At 37.5% G+C, this 22447-nt stretch overlaps 1 protein-coding gene across 1 annotated transcript; it reads left to right on the top strand.

Annotated features, from left to right (window-relative positions):
* The first annotated feature begins 1146 nt into the window (after positions 1-1146).
* On the top strand, positions 1147-19493 carry LOC128221734 (hemicentin-1-like). Its single transcript, XM_052930335.1, has 14 exons — positions 1147-1441; positions 4166-4262; positions 5791-5986; positions 6677-6747; positions 7124-7264; positions 8827-8967; positions 9668-9789; positions 10114-10264; positions 13185-13322; positions 14103-14231; positions 15793-15868; positions 17598-17661; positions 18328-18464; positions 19359-19493. Exons 1-14 carry the CDS (start codon positions 1172-1174, stop codon positions 19438-19440), a joined length of 1815 nt encoding a protein of 604 aa, XP_052786295.1. The 5' UTR covers positions 1147-1171; the 3' UTR covers positions 19441-19493.
* The last annotated feature ends 2954 nt before the right edge of the window (positions 19494-22447 follow it).

The raw sequence follows: 22447 nt of genomic DNA, 5'->3' as shown, positions 1-22447 counted from the left end.
TTGGAACGAGCCATTTTTGCGAAAATCCATGGACGACAGTTATATAAGACTGCTGACAAAAGATAAGAACGCAGATGATCATTTCAGTTAAAAAATTGATGTTTTATGCATTCATTGTTCTTAAACCGTTAGTAACGGTCTAAGCCATTACACATTCATTTTCGAACGGAAATATGAAAATCTACGATCTGATTTTTTGTCAGCAATCTTATATCAAAAGTTGTAAAAATGGTCAATCTGTGAGAGTTCAGCTTTGATACTGGCCAAAAAAGTTCATTTCATACAAATGCGTATCAAAAACTATGTCATTAAGATAATTTCAATTTACGACTTAAACGACTTGCATCTTCATTTAAACGGCTCCTTGTAGCATACTCATTATTAGTAATTAATTGGACGTTAAGTTATTGACAAAATATACTCATTTGGACGGACATTTGTTGAATCAATTTACAAACTCATACGTACACTCAATGCAAATAAAAGTCAATTCAATTAAATTGGCTTTATATAGAGCATTTAGGTGAACTGGTATGACTTTTGTCTTACACAGAAAAGATAAGAAAGCCAGCCCAACCTTTACAGTTGAGTAATGATGTCTGAACGATGACCTTTGTGGACCTCTGCATGATAAAGAAGCATATAGCAATACGGACAGTTCTTAAAGGGATTAGACACCAGATGATAGCATTGCAAGAAAAAGAAATAGTCAAATTGATATCGTTGTGTACAGCGAAATTGAATATAATTTACTGATGTATCACATCGCTTTCGACACATGAAGCTTTCGCTGTTTTTGTGTATTTTTCCAATTCGAAATTTTACCACATTAATCACCATGAATTTAAAAACAACGTCGGTATATTTATCTGGGCTAATCACGTGATAAATATCCCCACTATATTGGGAAACCATTATCTTCAAACGGGTAAACACAGTTAAGACAGCGACAAAATATTCTTAAAATCATGTAAAATGGTGTATTATCGGTACGACACTAGCTTATATTGACAATTATAGGCGTGTTTTTAAGAAATACTGTATCAGCCGATTTTGGGACCATTTGGTGTCTAGTCCCTTTAAATCTGCAATCTTTGCTCCACTATTATCTTTGCGTTTAATGTTAAGATAATTTTATAACAGCAACACAGTTTATATTAAGGACTTTACAATGGGAGGATTTAGGACATCAAATTCTAAAGGTATTGTTAATGACGAGAAGAATAGTGGAACTGAAGTCACAAATGAATCCCCGTCACCGTGCCGTGTTGAACAGAGCAGGACGTTACAGTGTGCGCGGGCATTGGTTTGGCTCCTGACCTCGACAACACTGTTGACACTAGTGCTTGGTGTTTTCTACATCCAGTTTACGGAGATCAACACACTACGACAAAGGGTCCAATTTCTTGAAGATTCCTTCGTAGAATCACGCCTGATGCAGGTAGGCTAGACAAAGTAATCTAGAGCTAAAGTCAAAATACCATAAACAAAGTAGAACATTGGTTCGCTCTAGATCTAACGGCAAAATACTACAGACAAAGTAGAACATTTGTTCGCTCTAGAGCTAAAGTCAAAATACCATAAACAAAGTAGAACATTGGTTCGCTCTAGATCTAACGGCAAAATACTACAGGCAAAGTAGAACATTTGTTCGCTATAGAGCTTAAGTCAAAATACCATAAACAAAGTAGAACATTGGTTCGCTCTAGATCTAACGGCAAAATACTACAGACAAAGTAGAACATTTGTTCGATATAGAGCTGAAGTCAAAATACCATAAACAAAGTAGAACATTGGTTCGCTCTAGATCTAACGGCAAAATATTACAAAGTAGAACTTTGTTTCGTTGTAGATCTAACGGCAAAATGCTACAGACAAAGTAGAAAAATAGACCGCTCTAGAGCTAAAGTCAAAATATCAAATACAAAGTAGAACATTGTTTCGCTCTAGAGCTTTAGTCAAAATACCATAAACAAAGTAGAACTTTGTTTCACTCTAGAGCTTAAGTCAAAATACCATAAACAAAGTAGAACATTGGTTCGCTCTAGATTTAAAATCAAAATACCATAAACAAAATAGACACCGGTCTAGATCTAAAATAAATTAAAAACATAAACAAAGTAGATCATCTATCTATCTATCTAGATAAAAGGTCATATACAGGGTTTAACAGTCTTTCGTTTTACAGTTAAAAACAATCAACCATAAACAAAGTTATACAGACATTCATTTTATAACTGAAGTCAAATACCATTAAAATGGGTAAAGCATTCATTCGTCCCAGCTAATAATAATAATAATAATAATTATAATTATAATATTATAATTATAATTATAATTATAATTATAATAATAATAATAATAATAATAATAATAATAATAATAATAATAATAATAATTAATTGCGGTGTTTTAACGTGTAATTGTTTTTACTTAGTTGAAATTGATTCTAAGTGAAGTGTATTATTGAATAAACCTTTAAGATTACTAGTTAAATACTTAGGCTTTTTTGACCTGTAAAATATTAGTGACATTTAACCTTAAAGTATTTATTTTTTCTTCAGATTTATCAAAGGGGTCACCCCTGCGAACGATACAGCATAAAATAACTATGCATTATAATGTCAGAAACATTCGTAACACCTCTGCCATTTTCTATTGATAAGAATTTTGGATGTATACCGGTAAATCAGTATAAGTAGTTAGTAAAATCTTAGATAATACTATTAATAAACTCGCGGTTTGAGAGGGGGGGAGCGGGCGCATCCGATGGGCGCCCCCTCTAAAATCTCTAAACACCCATGCAAACCGTTGGTGCAATACACTTTAGGAATTGAGGGAGGGGCGCATGTCAAAAGGTTACGCTCCTAAGTCACGCCCCTCTAACGTCAATTCCTGGATCTGCGCCAGATAGTAGTGTTTTAACGTGGGTTTTGTATTACTAAGTTAATTTGATTGCCACTGAAGGGTATAATTGCATAAACTAATTAAGATTCCAAACAGTAAAGTTGTGAAATGTAACTCTTAAATTGAAAAATTACTACGCGATCAATTTGCAGCGTTCTTAACTGTAAAGATTTCTGACATTGTAAACCGTCCGTATACATCCGAGGTTTTCATTGGAAAATGGCCGACATGTTCCGAATGTGTCAGAAAAATACGAAAGGCATAAAAAGCCTGTAAGGCTAGGTGTCAGTAATAAAAAATACAGGCACTATTATACCAAAGGGGGAGTTCACTCAAAACGACAAGTACAAATACACGTATGTATCGTATCATTCGGAACACCTCGGCCAGTTTTATCGAATACAACCTCGGTATCATTCGGAGCTCCTCGGCCATTTTTTTCAAAAACAACCTCGGATGTATTTGGACGGTTTACATACTCAAAAAGTGGTACGTTAAAGTCCGCTGCAAATAGATCGCGTAGTGATCTTATTTAGCAGTTAAACTTTATGACTTAACTCTTGGGAATCTTAATTATGTTTCACTGGCAATCAATTTAAACTGAGATCAATAAATACAACTCTTAAACACTACATTTAATTAATGATATTATTAAAAAATATACGAACTACTTCAACTGATGTACCGGCATACATCCGAGGTTGTTTTCGATAAAATGGCCGAGGAGTTCCGAATGCCTCGGATGTACCTCGAATGTATTTAAACGGTTTACATACTCAAAAAGCGGAACGTTTAAGTCCGCTGCAAGTAGATCGCGTAGTACTTTTATTTAACTGTTATTCTTTATGACTCAACTCTTGGGAATCTTAATTTTGTTTGCAATAATACACTTCACTGGCAACCAATTTAAACTTATATTCATAAATACAACATTACATTTAATTAATGATATAATTTAATTTAAAAAAAAATACGAACTACTTCAACTGATGTAGCGGCATACATGTACAACCGAGATGTTTTCTATAAAAATTGCCTCGGAGTTCCGAATGGTATCGTATGTGCAACCTCTTTATTTATGTCAACTGCTCACTATCTTCCCAGTAATTCCTGTATGGTTTGTAGTCGTAAACAGTTTGTTATGGGTTTTTTTTGTTTTAATTTTCGACATCTGGTCTTTTCCCTTTATTTTTCATTGTTTTATTGAATTTGATGTGTATATTTACCGAACTTTGTTGTGATTTTCATTTCTGTGTAGGCAGAGGTACAAAAGAGGGATATCCCAGAAAGAAAGGATCGTAGAGAACATCACTTGACTTACAGAGCTCCTGGAGACCAATGCTGCCTAGCGCTTGGTAAGGTCTGTTATGCAAAAAAGATATACCCGTGCTAAGAGATCAGAACAACATGATTTGACTTTTGACATATAGAGCTTTTGTGGACCAGTGTTGCATGGTGCTTGGCTAGGTTTTAATTATGGCAAGGAAAGATATATCAAATAAAAGAGAGCACCATTTCGTTTTTGAAAATAAAGGGCACCCGTATACAAGTGATGTATTTGGGCTTGAAAAGAACATATTGGGCAAAAGTCAAACCACTTCAGACAGCTTACTAGATTATAATTTTCAATTAACGGTAAACATTTTACTTCAGAGTTAAAGTGACACTCTTATTCAAAGTCAATGCATACACGTGTGTTACAAACATAAATTTTGAGTGATAAACCTTTAACTACTTACTTAATAATGCATTTATGGAAAATATTAATTACTGATAAAAAGTTTGTAACTGTGTATTTAATAGCTGAAAACGCAAAAATATTAAATGATTGGTGAGTGATAAAATATTAACTGTAATCTACTATTGTCTCATAAGGTAGAATTACAGTGTTTTTGGCAACTTTCTTTCAATCATACTCGGTATCCTTCATAAAAACCATCTTTTATAAATGTAGTGTCAGCTGAACTCGGACGAGGGAACAACATCCAAAATATACGTATATACAACAAACAATGTCCTAAGAAAATCACGTTGTTGTTTAATTTTCATGATATTGATCATAAATATCAATTTATATCAACAATAGTGAGACTACAGGCACCTTTATAACATTTCTTTCACGGATATTTGTAAGGGAAATAACTGCGAACAGAGTTACTTCCCATAACATTTCTTTCACGGATACGTGTAAGAAAGATAGCATGCAAAGAGGCAAATCGATTAAATTCACGCAGTGTCACCGATAAACACTTATTTCACGGATACGTTTAAGGGAGTTAATCGTGATCACGCAAATCTATCAAATTCCACGGAGTGTCACAATCATATCACTTTTTTCTCGGTTACGTGTAAGAGAGATAACCGCAAATCTTCATAAATCTACGCAGAGTTACTGTCCATTACACCTCTTTCGCAGATACGTGTAAGAATTATTGTTTCTTTGGGTGTTGTATAGCAACATGGTCATTATTTCGAGGTGTTATTACCTGAAGGTATCAAAAACGTTCTATTTTTTAATGTCACTTGATACTTTTGGCATCAACTTATGCACCAATCAATTGTAACCACGCCCCGTCCCCCCCAGGTCCGGGGAATAGCGGGGACTTTGACTTTCGTTCCAGCAAAGCCAGGGCAAAGTCCCCGCTCTGTTCGTGAAACGCCCGCCAAATACCCCCGAACCCAGGGGACTCTAGGTAATGCCCATTCCTCGTTATACTTGGCGGGAAGACAAAACCAACGCATTCGCCCGGCACTGCGGGGCCACCTGGAAGGTAAAAACACGGCCCATTTCCCCGGCTATCCCCTGTATACTTCCGGACCTATGGGGGCGTGTTTACAATTGACTGGTACATGTATTGACAATGCAGGGACTTATACTTTCAGCTAAACCAACTATATCTGGAAACCCCACTGAGGCCGTGTTCGTGTATGGCGGACAGGATGTTTTGTTGCCATGTAACGCAAGTGGTTACCCTCCTCCATCCATCCGCCTCTCTCCCGCGACCGACCCAACCGGAAATGGTCGATATGTGCAGGTGCCCGGCGGTCTACAGATTAACAACGTCATGAATTCTGATGCGTAAGTTTTATCAATATCAATGTGTGTATACCACGTGATAAATTACGTCATATATATTCTACGTCGGAAGGCAACATTTTGTTTAAATGAAGACTTTAAACAAAGAAAACTTTTCTTTAACTACACCATTTTAAATGAATCAAAGGGCAGTCTGTCTGGGTTATGACTTTTTGCAATGTATATATTAACTCTCACTAAAAATAGAAATTGGTCACTAATAAGTTACTTGAGATGAACTTTATTTCTAAGGCCTAAAAAAAATTGTTTGGTTAGGGTTACATCCTTTTCAAAAATAGGTAGGGTAGGTAGGCTTTTTATTTTTTTTTATTTTTTTTTTTATTAGGCTTTATATAAGAATGTCATTTTCATCATTGGAGAATGGTGTTAAAGTTATCTTCTATATAAGCAATTAAGGTTTTAAACTACATATTGAAAAGCAAAAAAAAAAAAGATTTTCATTTTTTTTTCAAACTGACTATAAAAACGTTAGGGTCGGCGCCTATTCCGTAGGTAGGGTCGGGTAACCCGAACCAAATGTATTTTTTTTAGGCCTAAGCGAGCTCATGTGGGGACAAAGGTTGGGATAATATATGACCTAGTTTGGGTCAAGGTCAATGTCATTGTTGCTTAAAATGGAAAAAAAAAAAAATACATATTTGGGAAATAATTTTTACAATGTTTTCATTTCAGGCGAAACTACACGTGTACAGTTGAAAATATTTTCGGCAAACAACAAAAAATCATAGAACTACACATTACAGGTAAGGAAAACGGTAACTAATTATTTCGGAAGATACAATTTTCAGTACAGGTGGGAGAGGACGCACAGTATTCGTGGGCTTTAGAAGTTTGGCTAAGATATCCCATTTGGCCCCCGGGCTGTAAGAAATATCCGCACTCCAAGCAAGGGACGGGAAGTAAACCTGCTGACAGTATTTTCTCGACAAAGCTGATAAAAGTTTTAAGTCTTTTTTAGTGTGATAAGTTTTTCTTTTCTCGAGAATTGCATGGTCAAAAATGTTTGAGTGTGTGTGTTTGCGTGCGTGCGTGCGTGTGTGCGTGTGTGCGTGCCTGTGTGCATGTGTGCGTGCGGTTACGTGTGCGTGTATACAGCTCGTTATTTCTATTTTATTCCAGACCCGGTCGTTGCCACGACAAGTCCGTCAAGAGTGACGTCATCGGTCGGCGACAATTTCAGCATACATTGTGATGTCAGCGGAGTGCCGCCTCCAAAAGTCATTTGGCAACACGTCACGATGGACGGGAAAACTGTTCCGAGTATACTTAACCACTAAGACCATTTCGTCGAGTACCAATACAATATTTATCGGCCGCGTTACAGTTGTTCCGACGTGTTTAAAAAAAAAATTGGCCTCAATTTCTCGAAACTTCTTAACCCTAGTATAACAGAATTAAGCTAAGCCTCATATTTTCGTTTTTTTCTCTATAATATGCGTTATATTAACATCTTTTTATTTGTATGATTATTACAATAAACCACTTTTTCATTTATCAAAATAAATTTTTAGTATGTATTTTGGCTAATTGAAATAGTCTACTAAAAGCCTGTTAACTTTGTTAAGCTTATGAAGTTTCGAGAAATTGGGGTCAGAGGATGACTGTTTCAGTGTAATATCGTAATATATTTCACTGACTGCGAAACAAAAGCTATGTCTCATTAGTGGCGTCGCCTTTTGTGAAGTATTTACTTTTGATGTTCCAAAGGTGAAATGAATTGCGATCTTACACTAAAATAAAAATGTTTGCCTTTTATTTTTGGCCTTAAAAAAAGAAGACAATGGCTGTTAATTATTTATTCAGAAAAGCGCAACAATTTGTCTGCAAACGTATTTCGAAAGTTATGACGTTGAAATTGTGTCCCAGCCATTGGCGGGCTGACGTTTGATTTGGAAGTGAGAGTTGGATAAAATTCCAAAACAGTGAAAAAGTATCAAATTGTTATATCACTGTTAAAATATATTTTCAAAACGTTGAAACTTCAGCTTACACCTCATAAGGCCAAAAAAATAAATAATTGTTTGTTTAGGGTAACCTTCCCAAAAATTCTAGGTAGGGATTTTTTTTTTCAAAATCTGTCGTAAGTTCAGAGTGTTTTCTTGCACATGGCAGTCTTTCCTACATTACTGTCATTGCCTGACTTTGTTTTATCATATAAACAAAAATTCTGATTAAAATCTGCATTTATCCGCCCTTCGTAACTCTCTATTCGCTAACGAATATTTTTTTGCTCAAAAACGGAAAAAAAATAGTTAAGGTCGGCGCATTTTTATAGGTAGGGTCGGGTTACCCGAAACGGACATATTTTTTTAGGCCTAATGAAAAGTGTCGCACACTTAAAACATACAGTTGAAATATCGTGAAACTCATTGACTTAAAAATACTTTTGGTTCGGGTAACCTGACCCTATCTACGAGAAAGTCGCCAAACCAACTGTTTTAAAATCGTTTATTTAAAAATTAAAAAAGAAGTTGTTGTTTTTTCTCTCCAATACGGATATATAAATATAATCAAGGTATATACTACAAATGCATATCTACAGATAAGAGTGACAACATAATAAATTGTATATGATAACATTAAGTCAAATAACAAACCATACCTACCTACCCTACCTGTTTCAGATCAAGATGAAACACATGCAAAAAAATATTTGGTATTGTTCATACTTCTAAAGGTTTCTACGAACGAGTAACCGGATGTATATTACTGACGTTCCGCGCCCTAGGTTTGAATTTATTCCGATTAATAATCATAATAGTATGCCAAATCACAAATGCTCATTACGATATATATAATATGGCACGAACTGTGTGTTTCAGTGACGAACGTCGTATTATCGGCACCAGGACGTTACACACTGACGTTTGCGAATGCGAATCACGTTGACGCTGGGACGTACATTTGCAAGGCGTTTAACGCGTACGAGACGGACCAAGCACAAACTACCGTCACCGTTTCAGGTATGTAAGCATGTACCTTAATTAATAAACAGATCAGAACAAAACATTTCAGACAGTTTATTTCACTTACAGTCAAATTTAGCTATTTCGAAGTCTTTTGGACCTTAATTGGGGATAACGAACCTTCAAAATAACCGAAATACAAACAGTGTATAACAAAACCCAAAACATTCGGGAAAAAATCAACATAACCAGAACATCGAGATAAAGGAGTTCAAAATAGCGAGTACCCACTGTATTAAATTGTACATCATCTTTAAACATGGACGTTATACATATATTCATTTCACGTGTCTAAAGATATAGTAAACGAAAAAACATACAGTTGAACCCCGTTGGCTCGAAATCGCTTGACTCGAATTCCTGGTTGGCACAAACTGAATGTAAAGGACCGATTTTTTTAAACTAAATGTATTTATTCCCGCTTGGTTCGAATTTTCCGAGGCTCGATATATTTACGCCGGTCCCTCGAAGTTCGAGCCATCGGGGTTTGACTGTACATGCAAATGAAACATATTGATCTGTCCAATCTTTAAGCATAAGACAAGTTTTCTCAACAGCCATTTTGACCTTTACCCAAAGGTGGCCGCTTAATACAGGGTTGACTGTACATCTTAACCAATAGTGTTACCCATCACAGTGTGATAGGTAATATAATAACTGAATTATTGGTATTTCACTAGAGGTTGACGTTTTGCAGGTGCTCCACAGATAACCAACCCACCACCGCGTGTACAGTCAGTTATAGAAGGTACCACTGTGACGTTACGGTGTGACGTTTTGTCCGATCCTCCGGCAACGGTCACGTGGACGTATCCGCTGGTAGGCGACATTTTGAAGTACCCTGTTTAGTCAAACGTCTTTTGATTGACCGGTTTACTCCACTTTAAGGTGATATTTTCATGTTTCCCGTCCATTTAAGGTCACAGAACACTAAATTTACTATTTATATAAAAGTGACACTTTGATTTTTTACGAAACCAGCCCAACTTAACGATGCGATGGGTTAATGTAAGCAGTTCTAGTAGAACGAAGCTACGTTACCATGTAAAATATTATGGCAAATTATTGATCATTTTACAAATCCATACATAAATGTCCGAGAAGTTGCGCTCTGTCAGCCTCATAAAAACTGTATTCTTCCAGACCGGAAACAAGTCTCCACTCAACGGACATGTAAACCCAGACAACTCTATCACACTGTCCGTGGTGGACAAGTATAACAGCGGTACATATAGTTGTACCGCGTCCAACGCTGCAGGCACCGTCATCGCTATGTCAACGCTGAACGTAGAGCGTAAGTTATGATGTAGCTTTACTTTACGAGTATAACAGCTGTACATATAGTTGTACCGCGTCCAACGCTGCAGGCACCGTCATCGCTATGTCAACGCTGAACGTAGAGCGTAAGTTATGATGTAGCGTTAGTTAACAAGTATAACAGTGGTACATATAGTTGTACGGCGTCCAACGCTGCAGGCACCGTCATCGCTATGTCAACGCTGAACGTAGAGCGTAAGTTATGATGTAGCGTTAGTTAACAAGTATAACAGCGGTACATACAGTTGTACCGCGTCCAACGCTGCAGGCACCGTCATCGCTATGTCAACGCTGAACGTAGAGCGTAAGTTATGATGTAGCTTTACTTTACGAGTATAACAGCTGTACATATAGTTGTACCGCGTCCAACGCTGCAGGCACCGTCATCGCTATGTCAACGCTGAACGTAGAGCGTAAGTTATGATGTAGCGTTAGTTAACAAGTATAACAGCGGTACATACAGTTGTACCGCGTCCAACGCTGCAGGCACCGTCATCGCTATGTCAACGCTGAACGTAGAGCGTAAGTAATGATGTAGCGTTAGTTAACAAGTATAACAGCGGTACATACAGTTGTACCGCGTCCAACGCTGCAGGCACCGTCATCGCTATGTCAACGCTGAACGTAGAGCGTAAGTTATGATGTAGCTTTACTTTACGAGTATAACAGCTGTACATATAGTTGTACCGCGTCCAACGCTGCAGGCACCGTCATCGCTATGTCAACGCTGAACGTAGAGCGTAAGTTATGATGTAGCGTTAGTTAACAAGTATAACAGTGGTACATATAGTTGTACGGCGTCCAACGCTGCAGGCACCGTCATCGCTATGTCAACGCTGAACGTAGAGCGTAAGTTATGATGTAGCGTTAGTTAACAAGTATAACAGTGGTACATCTAGTTGTACGGCGTCCAACGCTGCAGGCACCGTCATCGCTAAGCCAACGCTGAACGTAGAGCGTAAGTTATGATGTAGCTTTACTTTACGATTATAACAGCTGTACATATAGTTGTACGGCGTCCAATGCTGCAGGCACCGTCATCGCTATGTCAACGCTGAACGTAGAGCGTAAGTTATGATGTAGCTTTACTTTACGATTATAACAGCTGTACATATAGTTGTACCGCGTCCAATGCTGCAGGCACCGTCATCGCTATGTCAACGCTGAACGTAGAGCGTAAGTTATGATGTAGCTTTACTTTACGTTTATAACAGCTGTACATATAGTTGTACCGCGTCCAACGCTGCAGGCACCGTCATCGCTATGTCAACGCTGAACGTAGAGCGTAAGTTATGATGTAGCGTTAGTTAACAAGTAAAACAGCTGTACATCTAGTTGTACGGCGTCCAACGCTGCAGGCACCGTCATCGCTATGTCAACGCTGAACGTAGAGCGTAAGTTATGATGTAGCTTTACTTTACGAGTATAACAGCTGTACATATAGTTGTACGGCCATCATTGCGGTAGGCACCGTTATCGCGTTATAAATGCTTAAAGCTGCACTCTCACAGATTTACCGTTTTGACAACTGTTGTATTGTTTGTCTTGGAACGAGCCAATTCATGCAAAAATGCATGTAAACCAGTCATATAAGACTGCTGACAAAATCGCGGTTTTTAATAATTAAGTGCAAAAGTTAATCGTTAGTTACATTTTTAGCCATTAAACGTAATCTTATGAACGGAAATATGAAAATCTGCAATCTGATCCTTAGTCAGCAGTCTTATATCACTGGTTTACATATATGTACGCAAGAAATTTGCTCATTCCAAGACAAAAATTAAAAAAAAAGTTGTAAAAACTGTACATCTGTGATAGTGCAGCTTTAACGTAACGTTATATTACTAGTATAAAGCAGTATAAACAGTTGTACGGTGACCAATATTGCCGGCTCCGTCATCGCTAAGTCAACGCTGAACGTAGAACGTAAGTTAGGTCGTAACGTTATAAAAGTACCGTAACAGCGATACACAGTTGTACGTCGATCAACGCTTCAGGCTCCGTCATCGCTATGTCAACGCTGAACGTAAAACGTAAGTTAGGTTGTAACGTTATAAAAGTAGCGTAACAGCGACACACAGTCACAGTTGTACGTCGATCAACGCTGCAGACACCGTCATCGCTATGTCAACGCTGAACGTAAAACGTAAGTTAGGTTGTAACGTTATAAAAGTAGCGTAACAGCGATACACAGTCACGGTTGTACGTCGATCAACGCTGCAGACACCGTCATTGCTATGTCAACGCTGAACGTAGAACGTAAGTTAGGTCGTAACGTTATAAAAGTAGCGTAACAGCGATACACAGTTGTACGTCGATCAACGCTTCAGGCTCCGTTATTGCTATGTCAACGCTGAACGTAGAATGCAAGTTACGCTTAAATGGTGTATTTCAAGCGGACAAGCGATACATAAACAAAAATAGCCGAACGAGCAAGCACTCTTGCTCGGACCGCAATACAACTAATCTATTTTATGGTTTCGACGTCATTCTGCTAAATATAAAGCGCATTGACACAAAAAAATGAGTTAAAACGACATGAAAAGAAGTAGTTCTTTGGACTTTGCGGTCTTAAGATTACCTGCGCGCATGCGCATATAGTCTAAAAACACGACCATATTGGATATTATTGCGCATGACACGAAGCAGAAAAATGCAAACAGTACAATAACGTATTCTTAATATCCGTTTTTTTTAAATGGTTAATGATAGAAGTCTCGAATTTTCTCAGCATCGAGATAAAAGTTTATGTGTGTATATACTATATAAATTTTTGTGCCTGATATAATTACATGTGCAGGGTTACAAAAAGTTTACATTAATTTGGATCATCACTCGTAAATTAGATTAAAAATCGCGTAAACGAGTGAACGGCAACTTGTTTTATCTGTTCTTAGAACTTGTGCACGTGAATGCGGGCCCACATCTCGTACCAATGACCGGAAGTGAGTCATTCCTCAACTTTCAGTGCGCAGCTTCAGGTGAGCCAAGTCCATCTGTCACGTGGTCCAAGATGGGAAGTGGTTCGCTTACAGGTAAGAATAAAGTCTAGATCAATCGACTTTGTTAGTATATAATACATGTATAGCCCTAGGTGGCAGTTTCAGTCAAATGTAACTTTTTATTCAACTACATATACACATATAACAAAATGGTTTTGCAGACGGTGTACACCCTTTGTCCATTAAAATAGGTTGTTAAAAAGATGGCATGAAATTTAAATCGCTAAATAAGAACAACGCGTCCTTACGTATTTAAAGGCAAATTGATACTTTTAAACACGATTCTCATGTCTTCTCCGTTTCATTGCGCTGTTAACCATCGAAATTTAAACTTAGATCGAAAACTAAATTCATTCTTAGATTCTCACTTAGATTCATTTTTAGATACATATTGAACACCTTTTGAAACATTTAACAGTGTTGTAGTGTGTGCGTTAACACTTAAAGATCTTATATTGAAATACAAAAATATATATTGACAAAAAACTTAACAAAAACAGCTTTTATAACTTCAGCGTAACGAGCGTAAATCAGAAAAAAAATATAATTTTGTTTATACTTTTTGGAAAACAAGTGTGTAAATTTAAACGGGGAAAATATACACTTTTTCCAAATGAAAAATGTGCTGAAGAAAATAAAAACGCTCCAATTGTGGTATTCAGTATACAACTTAAGTTAATCTTACAGTCATACATCATTGACTTCATTCACCCTATTGGTCAGTTATTGATAACAAATAATCCGATTAGCTACATCGTTCTAAGATCCAATTTAGACCAATATTGAATACCAAACCTGGTGTTTAATTTCCAGGGAATGCCAAGTACATCCAGCTTCCCGGGGGTAACCTAGTATTGACGAACCCCGCCCTGGGGACCGACACGGGGGTATATGTGTGTATGGGTGAAAACCACAACGGAAATGACACGGATACGGTTTTAGGTAGGTTTTCAAACTCTCCTTCCCCCCCCTCTACCCCTACACTATGAAAATGACACGGATACGGTTTTAGGTAGGTTTTCAAACTCTCTCCCCCCCCCCTACCCCTACACTATGAAAATGACACGGATACGGTTTTAGGTAGGTTTTCAAACTCTCATCCCCCCTACCCCTTCACTATGAAAATGACACGGATACGGTTTTAGGTAGGTTTTCAAATTCTCTCCCCCTCCCCTTACCCCTACACTATGAAAATGACACGGATACGGTTTTAGGTAGGTTTTCAAACTCTCCTCCCCCCTACCCCTACGCTATGAAAATGACACGGATACGGTTTTAGGTAGGTTTTCAAACTCTCCTCCCCCCAAACATCTTAGTGATTCGCGTTAACCGTTAACGCTTTTTGCCATTAAAATACCATTTAAAGGCCGGTAGCAATTAAAAAGTGGGTGGGGAAGGTCAAAAACTAAAACGTTTAAAAATGCTTGTTTTATTCAGATTTTAGAAACGATCTGTTTTGGGGTTGAAACATTTTATTCTTGAGGAAATGATTGGGGTTATTAAGAAGTTGAACAAATTTTACAAAAAAAAGATTTTAACAGATTATATGGATCAAAAAGCATTCATATTATTACGGATAAGTCTGTCGACATAAGTACTTCGTTATTATGTCAAAATCCCACAGAACACTTATCCAACAATGTCTTGAGAGATCTTGATAATATTTTGTCAAAGAAGAATGTTATTCAGAAAGATAATGAATCTTCGCGGATGAAATTCATTTCGGGTTACAAAAGTGCATATGTCTTTTTAAAAATAGCTTCAGTCAACAAAAAGCCACAAGACATTGTTGTTTGGGTAGTCCCGATAAATTTGACCCACAAACATTTTCACTTTGCTTTACGACATTTCCGGGAAAGCTTTTCATGTTGCATCGGATATATGAGTCATGCTTGTTAAATATTGAACATCAAAATTACATAGAAGTTGGTTGTTTTCAATCTTTCTGATTTTTGATCCTTCAATCGACTTTTTCATCGCTGCAGAACTTTAATTTGCACGAAAAAAAAAAGAAAATTGTCGAAAACTGACATAAACTTGGTATTTATGTGAACAATGCATTGAAACTTACTAACTACATAGTTTACATAGCAGATTACTGGGTATGTCTACCAAGTAGAATTCATTCCTTATGCGTGATTGGCTAGTCGATGTTATCACATGATATTACCATGTTAGGCAAATAGCTTAGATTCACCACTCGTAAGTCTGCATAGCGCAGTCGATACAGCACTGAACTGCTATTTTGGCGACACGTGTTCGAACCCGGTCTCCGACACAATTTTGTTTTTACATTTTGGTACTTTTTTACAAAGCGTAACACATTCTATTAAATAATTGTTCTGAGATTCGGTACAGAAAAAAAACTTTTTTTGGTGCTAATCTTATGTACAGTCACTTTAAGATTCTTCCATAAAGTATGTGGTATATATATGTGTGACTTTCCCTCATGTTTATTCCACGCATGAAGGCGTAAATCTTGTCATCTCATTTTCTTTTACAGTGTACAAAGACCTTGGCGCTCTTAGTTGTTTTCAAACGTTCGACTCGGTGAGCTGTCCCCTGGGACAAACTTGTGGGTACGGTTTTTAGAACTAGAACTGTAAACATATATACTACTTGAACTGTACTTGTTTTACTACTATTATTATTATTATTATTATTATTATTATTATTATTATTATTATTATTATTATTATTATAATTATTATTATTATTATTATTATTATAATTGTAACTATTATTATTATTATTATTATTATTATTATTATTATTATTATTTTATTATTATTATTATTATTATTATTATTATTATTATTATTATTATTATTATTATTATTATCATGATTACTTATTATTATTATTATTATTATTATTATTATTATTATTATTATTATTATTATTATTATTATTATTATTATCTAAGAGTATGTTTGTTATGCTTGAATATTTGTCAAGGTAAAACGCCGAGTTCTCGCAATGGGCTTGATGTTTGATGTTTTCGTCGGCAATTGGCAGAATGGAAATAACGTTAATGAATCCTAATAAAACATATAGAGACGAGACGATATGTGTATGTCCAGCAACCCCCATATATCCTGGGGGCCAATGGCAAAATGTACCAAGTTACATAAAGTTAAAGGTTACCTCAGATAAGTTTCTTTAAAGGCCTAGTTTAAGCCTCCTATAAGTGACCAAATTGGAAATTGTCATGCCAAACATTCCTTAAACGAGGCCTTTAACGGAGAAACACGAACGGGCGTATTAGCCCGCCTGAAGTGCTCTCAAAGATAACGATACGTGCAGCTCTTGTTAATAATGAATTTATTTTCAAACAATGTTTATTTCGTGTGCACTGGTTAGCATTTATACACACGTCCTGTTTTAGTGTTCAACCTTTGATCAGATACAAATGTTATTATTTTGGTATTGTCCTGGTTGTGTCTGGTTTCATTGTCTGCCTGTTTGCCCTTTGCCTGGTGTTACTTGCGCTGTTAAAATTAAGGTTATAGTTTTACTAGCGGATTCAGGGTGGTGGAGGGCGCAGCCGGTGCCACCTCCCCCTAAAATCGTCTAAGTTTCCTTTTTATCTCGATATTAAACGAGAAGAAAAGTAATAAAATACGCCCAAAATGGACCATTTCGGACTAAAAATTGTTTACATTTTCCTGGAGGACCACCCTCAACCACCTGGCAACCATTTAAATCAAATAACTTTCGTTTTTGACGTAGGGGCGCAAGTAAAAAGGGCACGCCTCTTAGTTACGCCCCCTCTAACGTCAAAACCTGGATTCGCCCCTGAGGTTTAAGAACGGTTTAGGACAAGGGTAATCCCTTATTTGTTCTACAATACCTTTGTCCTTGTAAACTTTGAAAACATTTCTTTAAAGATGCACCCTTGTGGCTCATAAATAAGATTGTATCATGTTTAATACAATTGTTTTAATTCACTAAAAAGGATTGATAAATGTCGAAAACAATGGTTCATTTGAAGGATATTGCGTTTAATTCGAAAGAAAGGTGTAGAAAACACGGTATTTCTACCTTATGAGGGGATAGTAGATTGCAGTAAATCTTTTAACATTCACCAATCATTTAATAATTTTGCGTTTGAAGCTATTGCATACATGGTTATAAAAATGTTATCAGTAATAAATATTTTCCATGAATGTATTATTTAGTAAGTAGTTTAAGGTTTATCACTCAAAATTCATGTTTGTTTTACATGTGTATGTATTGATTTTGAATAAGAGTGTCACTTTAACAAATTATGTTTTAAAGAATGAGAATGAATGTTCGTTTTTGCAGAGGCTCATGTCCAGACTGTACCCAAAGTAGCGAGCCAGTATACGGATATCAAACATACAGTGGGGTAAGCAACGATTTTCAACTTATAATTGATGTTTATATGTTTTAACATTACTTTTATTAGCACATTACTGCCACCCAGAAGTAAATAGTGGATTTAATGTTAAACGCAGTGATCGCCCTTGACGAGTACAGGAGATCTTCTTCGGAACTCCTCGGCCATTTTTATCGAAAACAACCTCGGATGTATTTGGGCGGTTTACATACACAAAAAGTGGTACGTTTTAAGTCCGCTGCAAGTAGGTCGCGTAGTAATTTTATTTAGTAGTTAAACTTAGATCAATTAATACATCTCTAAAACACTACATTTGATAAAGATATAATTTTAAAAACTACGAACTACTTGTGTACCGGCATACATCCGAGGTTGTTTTCGATAAAAATGGCCGAGGAGCTCCGAATGAGGAGATCACTGCCACCATGTTCAAAACTAGTTTTTATTTGCAAGTATGTTAGCAATATCTTAGAACAGCTCCGTCAAATTACGTTGATTTCAAAGTTACCAATAGAAACTAGTCTAAATAAATAAATGACGTCACGTGATTCCGATGGTTATCACGTGGTATACGTATTGACAGAAATAACTGTATAGCATAGGGAAGTAACCGCTGTGTGGAGAATGAGTATTTTCCAAAACGGGGGTGTTGTTTATCTTTACTGTTTCCTTCAGGACTCCGCCATCTGCCGCTCGTCTATCCACGCAGGGACCGTACCAAACGTTCTTAACATGGCGTTGTGGACGTCAACTGGGGCAAGCGGTCCCCTGTCCACCACCACTTCACATGGCGTGATCAGCATGTCGAAGCAGTGCGTAATTGACTTTAATAATGTACTAGTCAATTGCAACCACGTCCCCAGGTCCGGGGAATAGCGGGGACTTTGACTTTCGGTCCAGCCAAGCCCGGGTAAATTCCCGCCATGCAGGGACGAACTGCTGGTATCCCCGCCATATCCCCGCACCCAAGTGACTCTAGGTAATGCCCATTCCCCGCTATTTCTTTCGCGAAGACAAAACCACCGCATTCACACGGCAATGCGGGGCCACCTGGAAGGTAAAAACACGGCCCATTTCCCCGGCTATCCCCTGTATACCTCCGGACCTGGGGGCGTGGTTATTATAAACTAGTGGATAGTAATATTACAACATAAGCTACAGGGACAAGCCCAGTGGACCAGCCAACCCCGGGTAAAATCCCCGCCCTGCGGGGACGAACTGATGGTTAAACCCCGGCCAAATGCCCCCGCACCCCAGAGACTCTATATAAGGCCCAATCTCCGCTAAATTTGGCGCTATGACAAAACCACCGCGGTCACCCGGCCCTGCGGGGCCACCTGGAAAGTAAAAACACGGCCCTTTTCCTCGGCTATCCCCGGTATAACCCCGGATCTGGGGGGGGGGGCGTGGTTACAATTGACTGGTGTATAAGGTTTGTTGTATAACATCATTTAGAATATAACCTGCATTTACAGATCATTAAGAATCTAGACTAAATCACTACAAAATTTCAACCTTCTTAAGTGTTTAAAGGTCCGCCCACTGCCACTCATCCGATACACACTCCCTGTATCAGATTTTGCGTTGGCAATTTTTCAGCCAATGAGGTTGTATTCTAAGTTATTAAGACGATCTGAAGTAATATTTTAATGATTAAGAATTTACTGCATGTCATCTCACTTTCACTAATACGCCGTTTTTTTCAGGTCAGCTCCGTCGACCGCAACCGTAGTAAGGCCGGCCACGTACAGTCGAGTCATGTCCGGCGCATCCAACCTGTTTGGTTAACCTCCCGAGTTTACTTTCTGTGTAATTGTTATGATTAAAATTTATCGTTTCAATTGATTTGTTATGCGGGTGACTTCTGTTTTAAAGAGAAACTTACTTCAAAAGAATATGGTCTTTGTTTTTATAAGAATATTTGATGAAAATATACATTGTGCAAATTTTCAAAACAATAAGTATATTGAGCAAATACTGGGCTTCTTACTTTTCCCATCTGTGAACATCATAACCGTGGTATACAATCGAAACTCGCTTTGTTGAACACTTTTCGTACTTCGGTTGTATCGAAACTTCTTTATCTCGAAGTATTTCCCGGGGTCGCAACGACTTCGGCAAAGCAAGTTTTGTTACACTAAATCAAAATCGGTTTTAACATATTTTGTTTCCAAACAACATACATATCCAATAGTAAACATAATAAACAATATAAGGATGAACAACTTATGATAACCCTTTCGTAAAGTAGTTGAATTGCTTAATGTTGGCATATCACTATTCATCAACTGTTGGAAAAGCCTCTCATAAGCTGTTTATCTTATTCTTTTCTAATTCAAACTTGAAATAATGGATAAGAGAAGAGTCAAAAAGGCTGTTTACATTTCTTAAAAGTATGATTTTTAATTTACTTACTAGGTAAAATATATCCAAAACAACGGTTCCTTTTCCACTTTCGCAGCCGTCCTCGATGGAACAATAGCCTAACTTAATTTAAACCGACGGAGACTCACAAAACGTGAACTTTACCATCCCACATCCCCTCTCCCCCATGATAATAGGTAAATAAATTCTCTGGTAGAGTGGCAAAAGTGTGGGGAATCATTGTTCAGGTCCAAATACAAATAAAGTAAGTACAATGAGGTAACTATGAACTACGTATGGACCACGAACGAACCATGCAGTAACCATGCAATAACTTAAAGGTAACCATGCAATAACTATGCAGTAACCATGCAGTTAGCATGCAGTTACCAAGTAGAAACCATGCAATAACCATGCAGTTACCATGCAGTAACAATGCAGTAGCCATGCAATAACCATGCGGTAACCATGCAGTAACCATACAGTAACTATGCAGTAACCATACAGTAACCATTCAGTAACCATACAGTAACTATGCAGTAACCATGCAATAACCATACAGTAACCATGCAGTAACCATACAGTAACCATGCAGTAACCATACAGTAACCATTCAGTAACTATGCAGTAACCATGCAGTAACCATGCAATAACCATGCAGTAACCATGCAGTAACCATACAGTAACCATACAGTAACCATACAGTAACCATACAGTAACTATGCAGTAACCATACATTAACCATACAGTAACCATACAGTAACCATTCAGTAACTATACGGTAACTATGCAGTAACCATGCAGTAACCATGCAGTAACCATGCAGTAACCATGCAGTAACCATACAGTAACCATACAGTAACCATGCAGTAATTATTCAGTAACCATGCAGTAACTATGTAGTAACCATGCAATAACCATACAGTAGCCATGCAGTAACCATACAGTAACCATTCAGTTACCATGCAGTAACTATGCAGTAATTATGCATTAATAATGTAGTAACCATGCAGTTACCATGCCTTAACCATGCAGTAACAATGTAGTAACTTTGCTGTAAACATGCAGTAGCGATGCAATAGACATGTAGTAACCATGCAATAACTATGCAGAATGCAGTGACCATGAAGTAACAATGTAGTAACTTTGCAGTAAACATGCAGTAGCGATGCAGTAACCATGCAGAAAGGATGCAGTAACCATGTAGTAGCCATGCAATAACTATGCAGAATGCAGTGACCATGAAGTAACAATGTAGTAACTTTGCAGTAAACATGCTGTAACCATGCAGGAACAATGCAGTAACCAAGCAGTTACCATGCAGTAGCAATGCAATTGTCATACAGTTCCCATGCAGTAACCAAGCAGTTACCCTGCAGTAATGTTGATATCACTTTTCGAGACTCACTTTAGAGTGAAATATTATATTTCCCAAGGGCTGATCCAGGGTTAATGTGAGGGAGGGGGGGGGTCGTAACTAAGGGGCGTAACCATTTGTCTTGAGATCCTTCCTTTGAACGAAATTAACTTGGTTTCAAATGTTGGCGGGAGGAATAAGACAATTTCAACAAAAAATTCAGCCCGAAGTGCTGCATATGCAAGCGTATGATATATGTGTTTCCTATATTAAATTCAAATATAAACTTGGGCGATTGTTTGCGCCTTCCCATAGATTGGCTAGTGTTCATTTCATATAAATGTCTTCAAGACTTGTAGGCAAGGTCAACCATGGATCTATACTGTGACAGAGATAAGAAGTCTGTTATGGAGTTTATGACACAGACGATCCCTTACCAAAGATAAACAAATGCAATTAGAAGTTAAAACAGTTTCACAAACGCATTAAATCTGGACTTTATTTAATCTACGTTTATTAAAACCACAAGCGCGTGATTAATCCGAAATGAAGCGTCGTACTGACAAAGAACGTTTGGTTGAACAGGAGCGGACCCGGGCGGTCGGATGTGTGGCGGTTCTGGCGGCCGTATGTTCCATGATGTCCGTAGGATTTATAGCTTCCTCTGTCTATTTGGTGAGCTGATTTTGTATAAATAAAATACGTGATTCTTGAATACAATGACCCAATATTATTTGTTATCCTTTGATATTGTGTCCATGTGTAGAGATAGGAGATGAAATAACGTATGTTCTGAAAATAATTGGATAAACGTGTTTCATTAAACAATTTATTTAAAAAAAATCTCTTTCTTTCCATTCTCTTTGGGTTTTTTTGGTTTAGGGTATGTCTGTGTGTGTGTGTGTGTGTATGTGTGTGTGTGGGGGGGTTATATATCAAATGCTAATGTACCCCTATATGGGGTTGAGGGTTGGGGCTGACGGTGGGGATGCGCGTGCGTGGGCTGTGTGTGTGTGGGGGGGGGGGGGGTAGAATAGCAATGTAAGTATATCTTCGTAAATTAATTATCAATCA

Source organism: Mya arenaria, chromosome 16 (assembly GCF_026914265.1).
Source record: "Mya arenaria isolate MELC-2E11 chromosome 16, ASM2691426v1".
Lineage (NCBI taxonomy): Eukaryota > Metazoa > Mollusca > Bivalvia > Myida > Myidae > Mya > Mya arenaria.
This window is presented reverse-complemented; position numbering and strand designations above follow the sequence as displayed.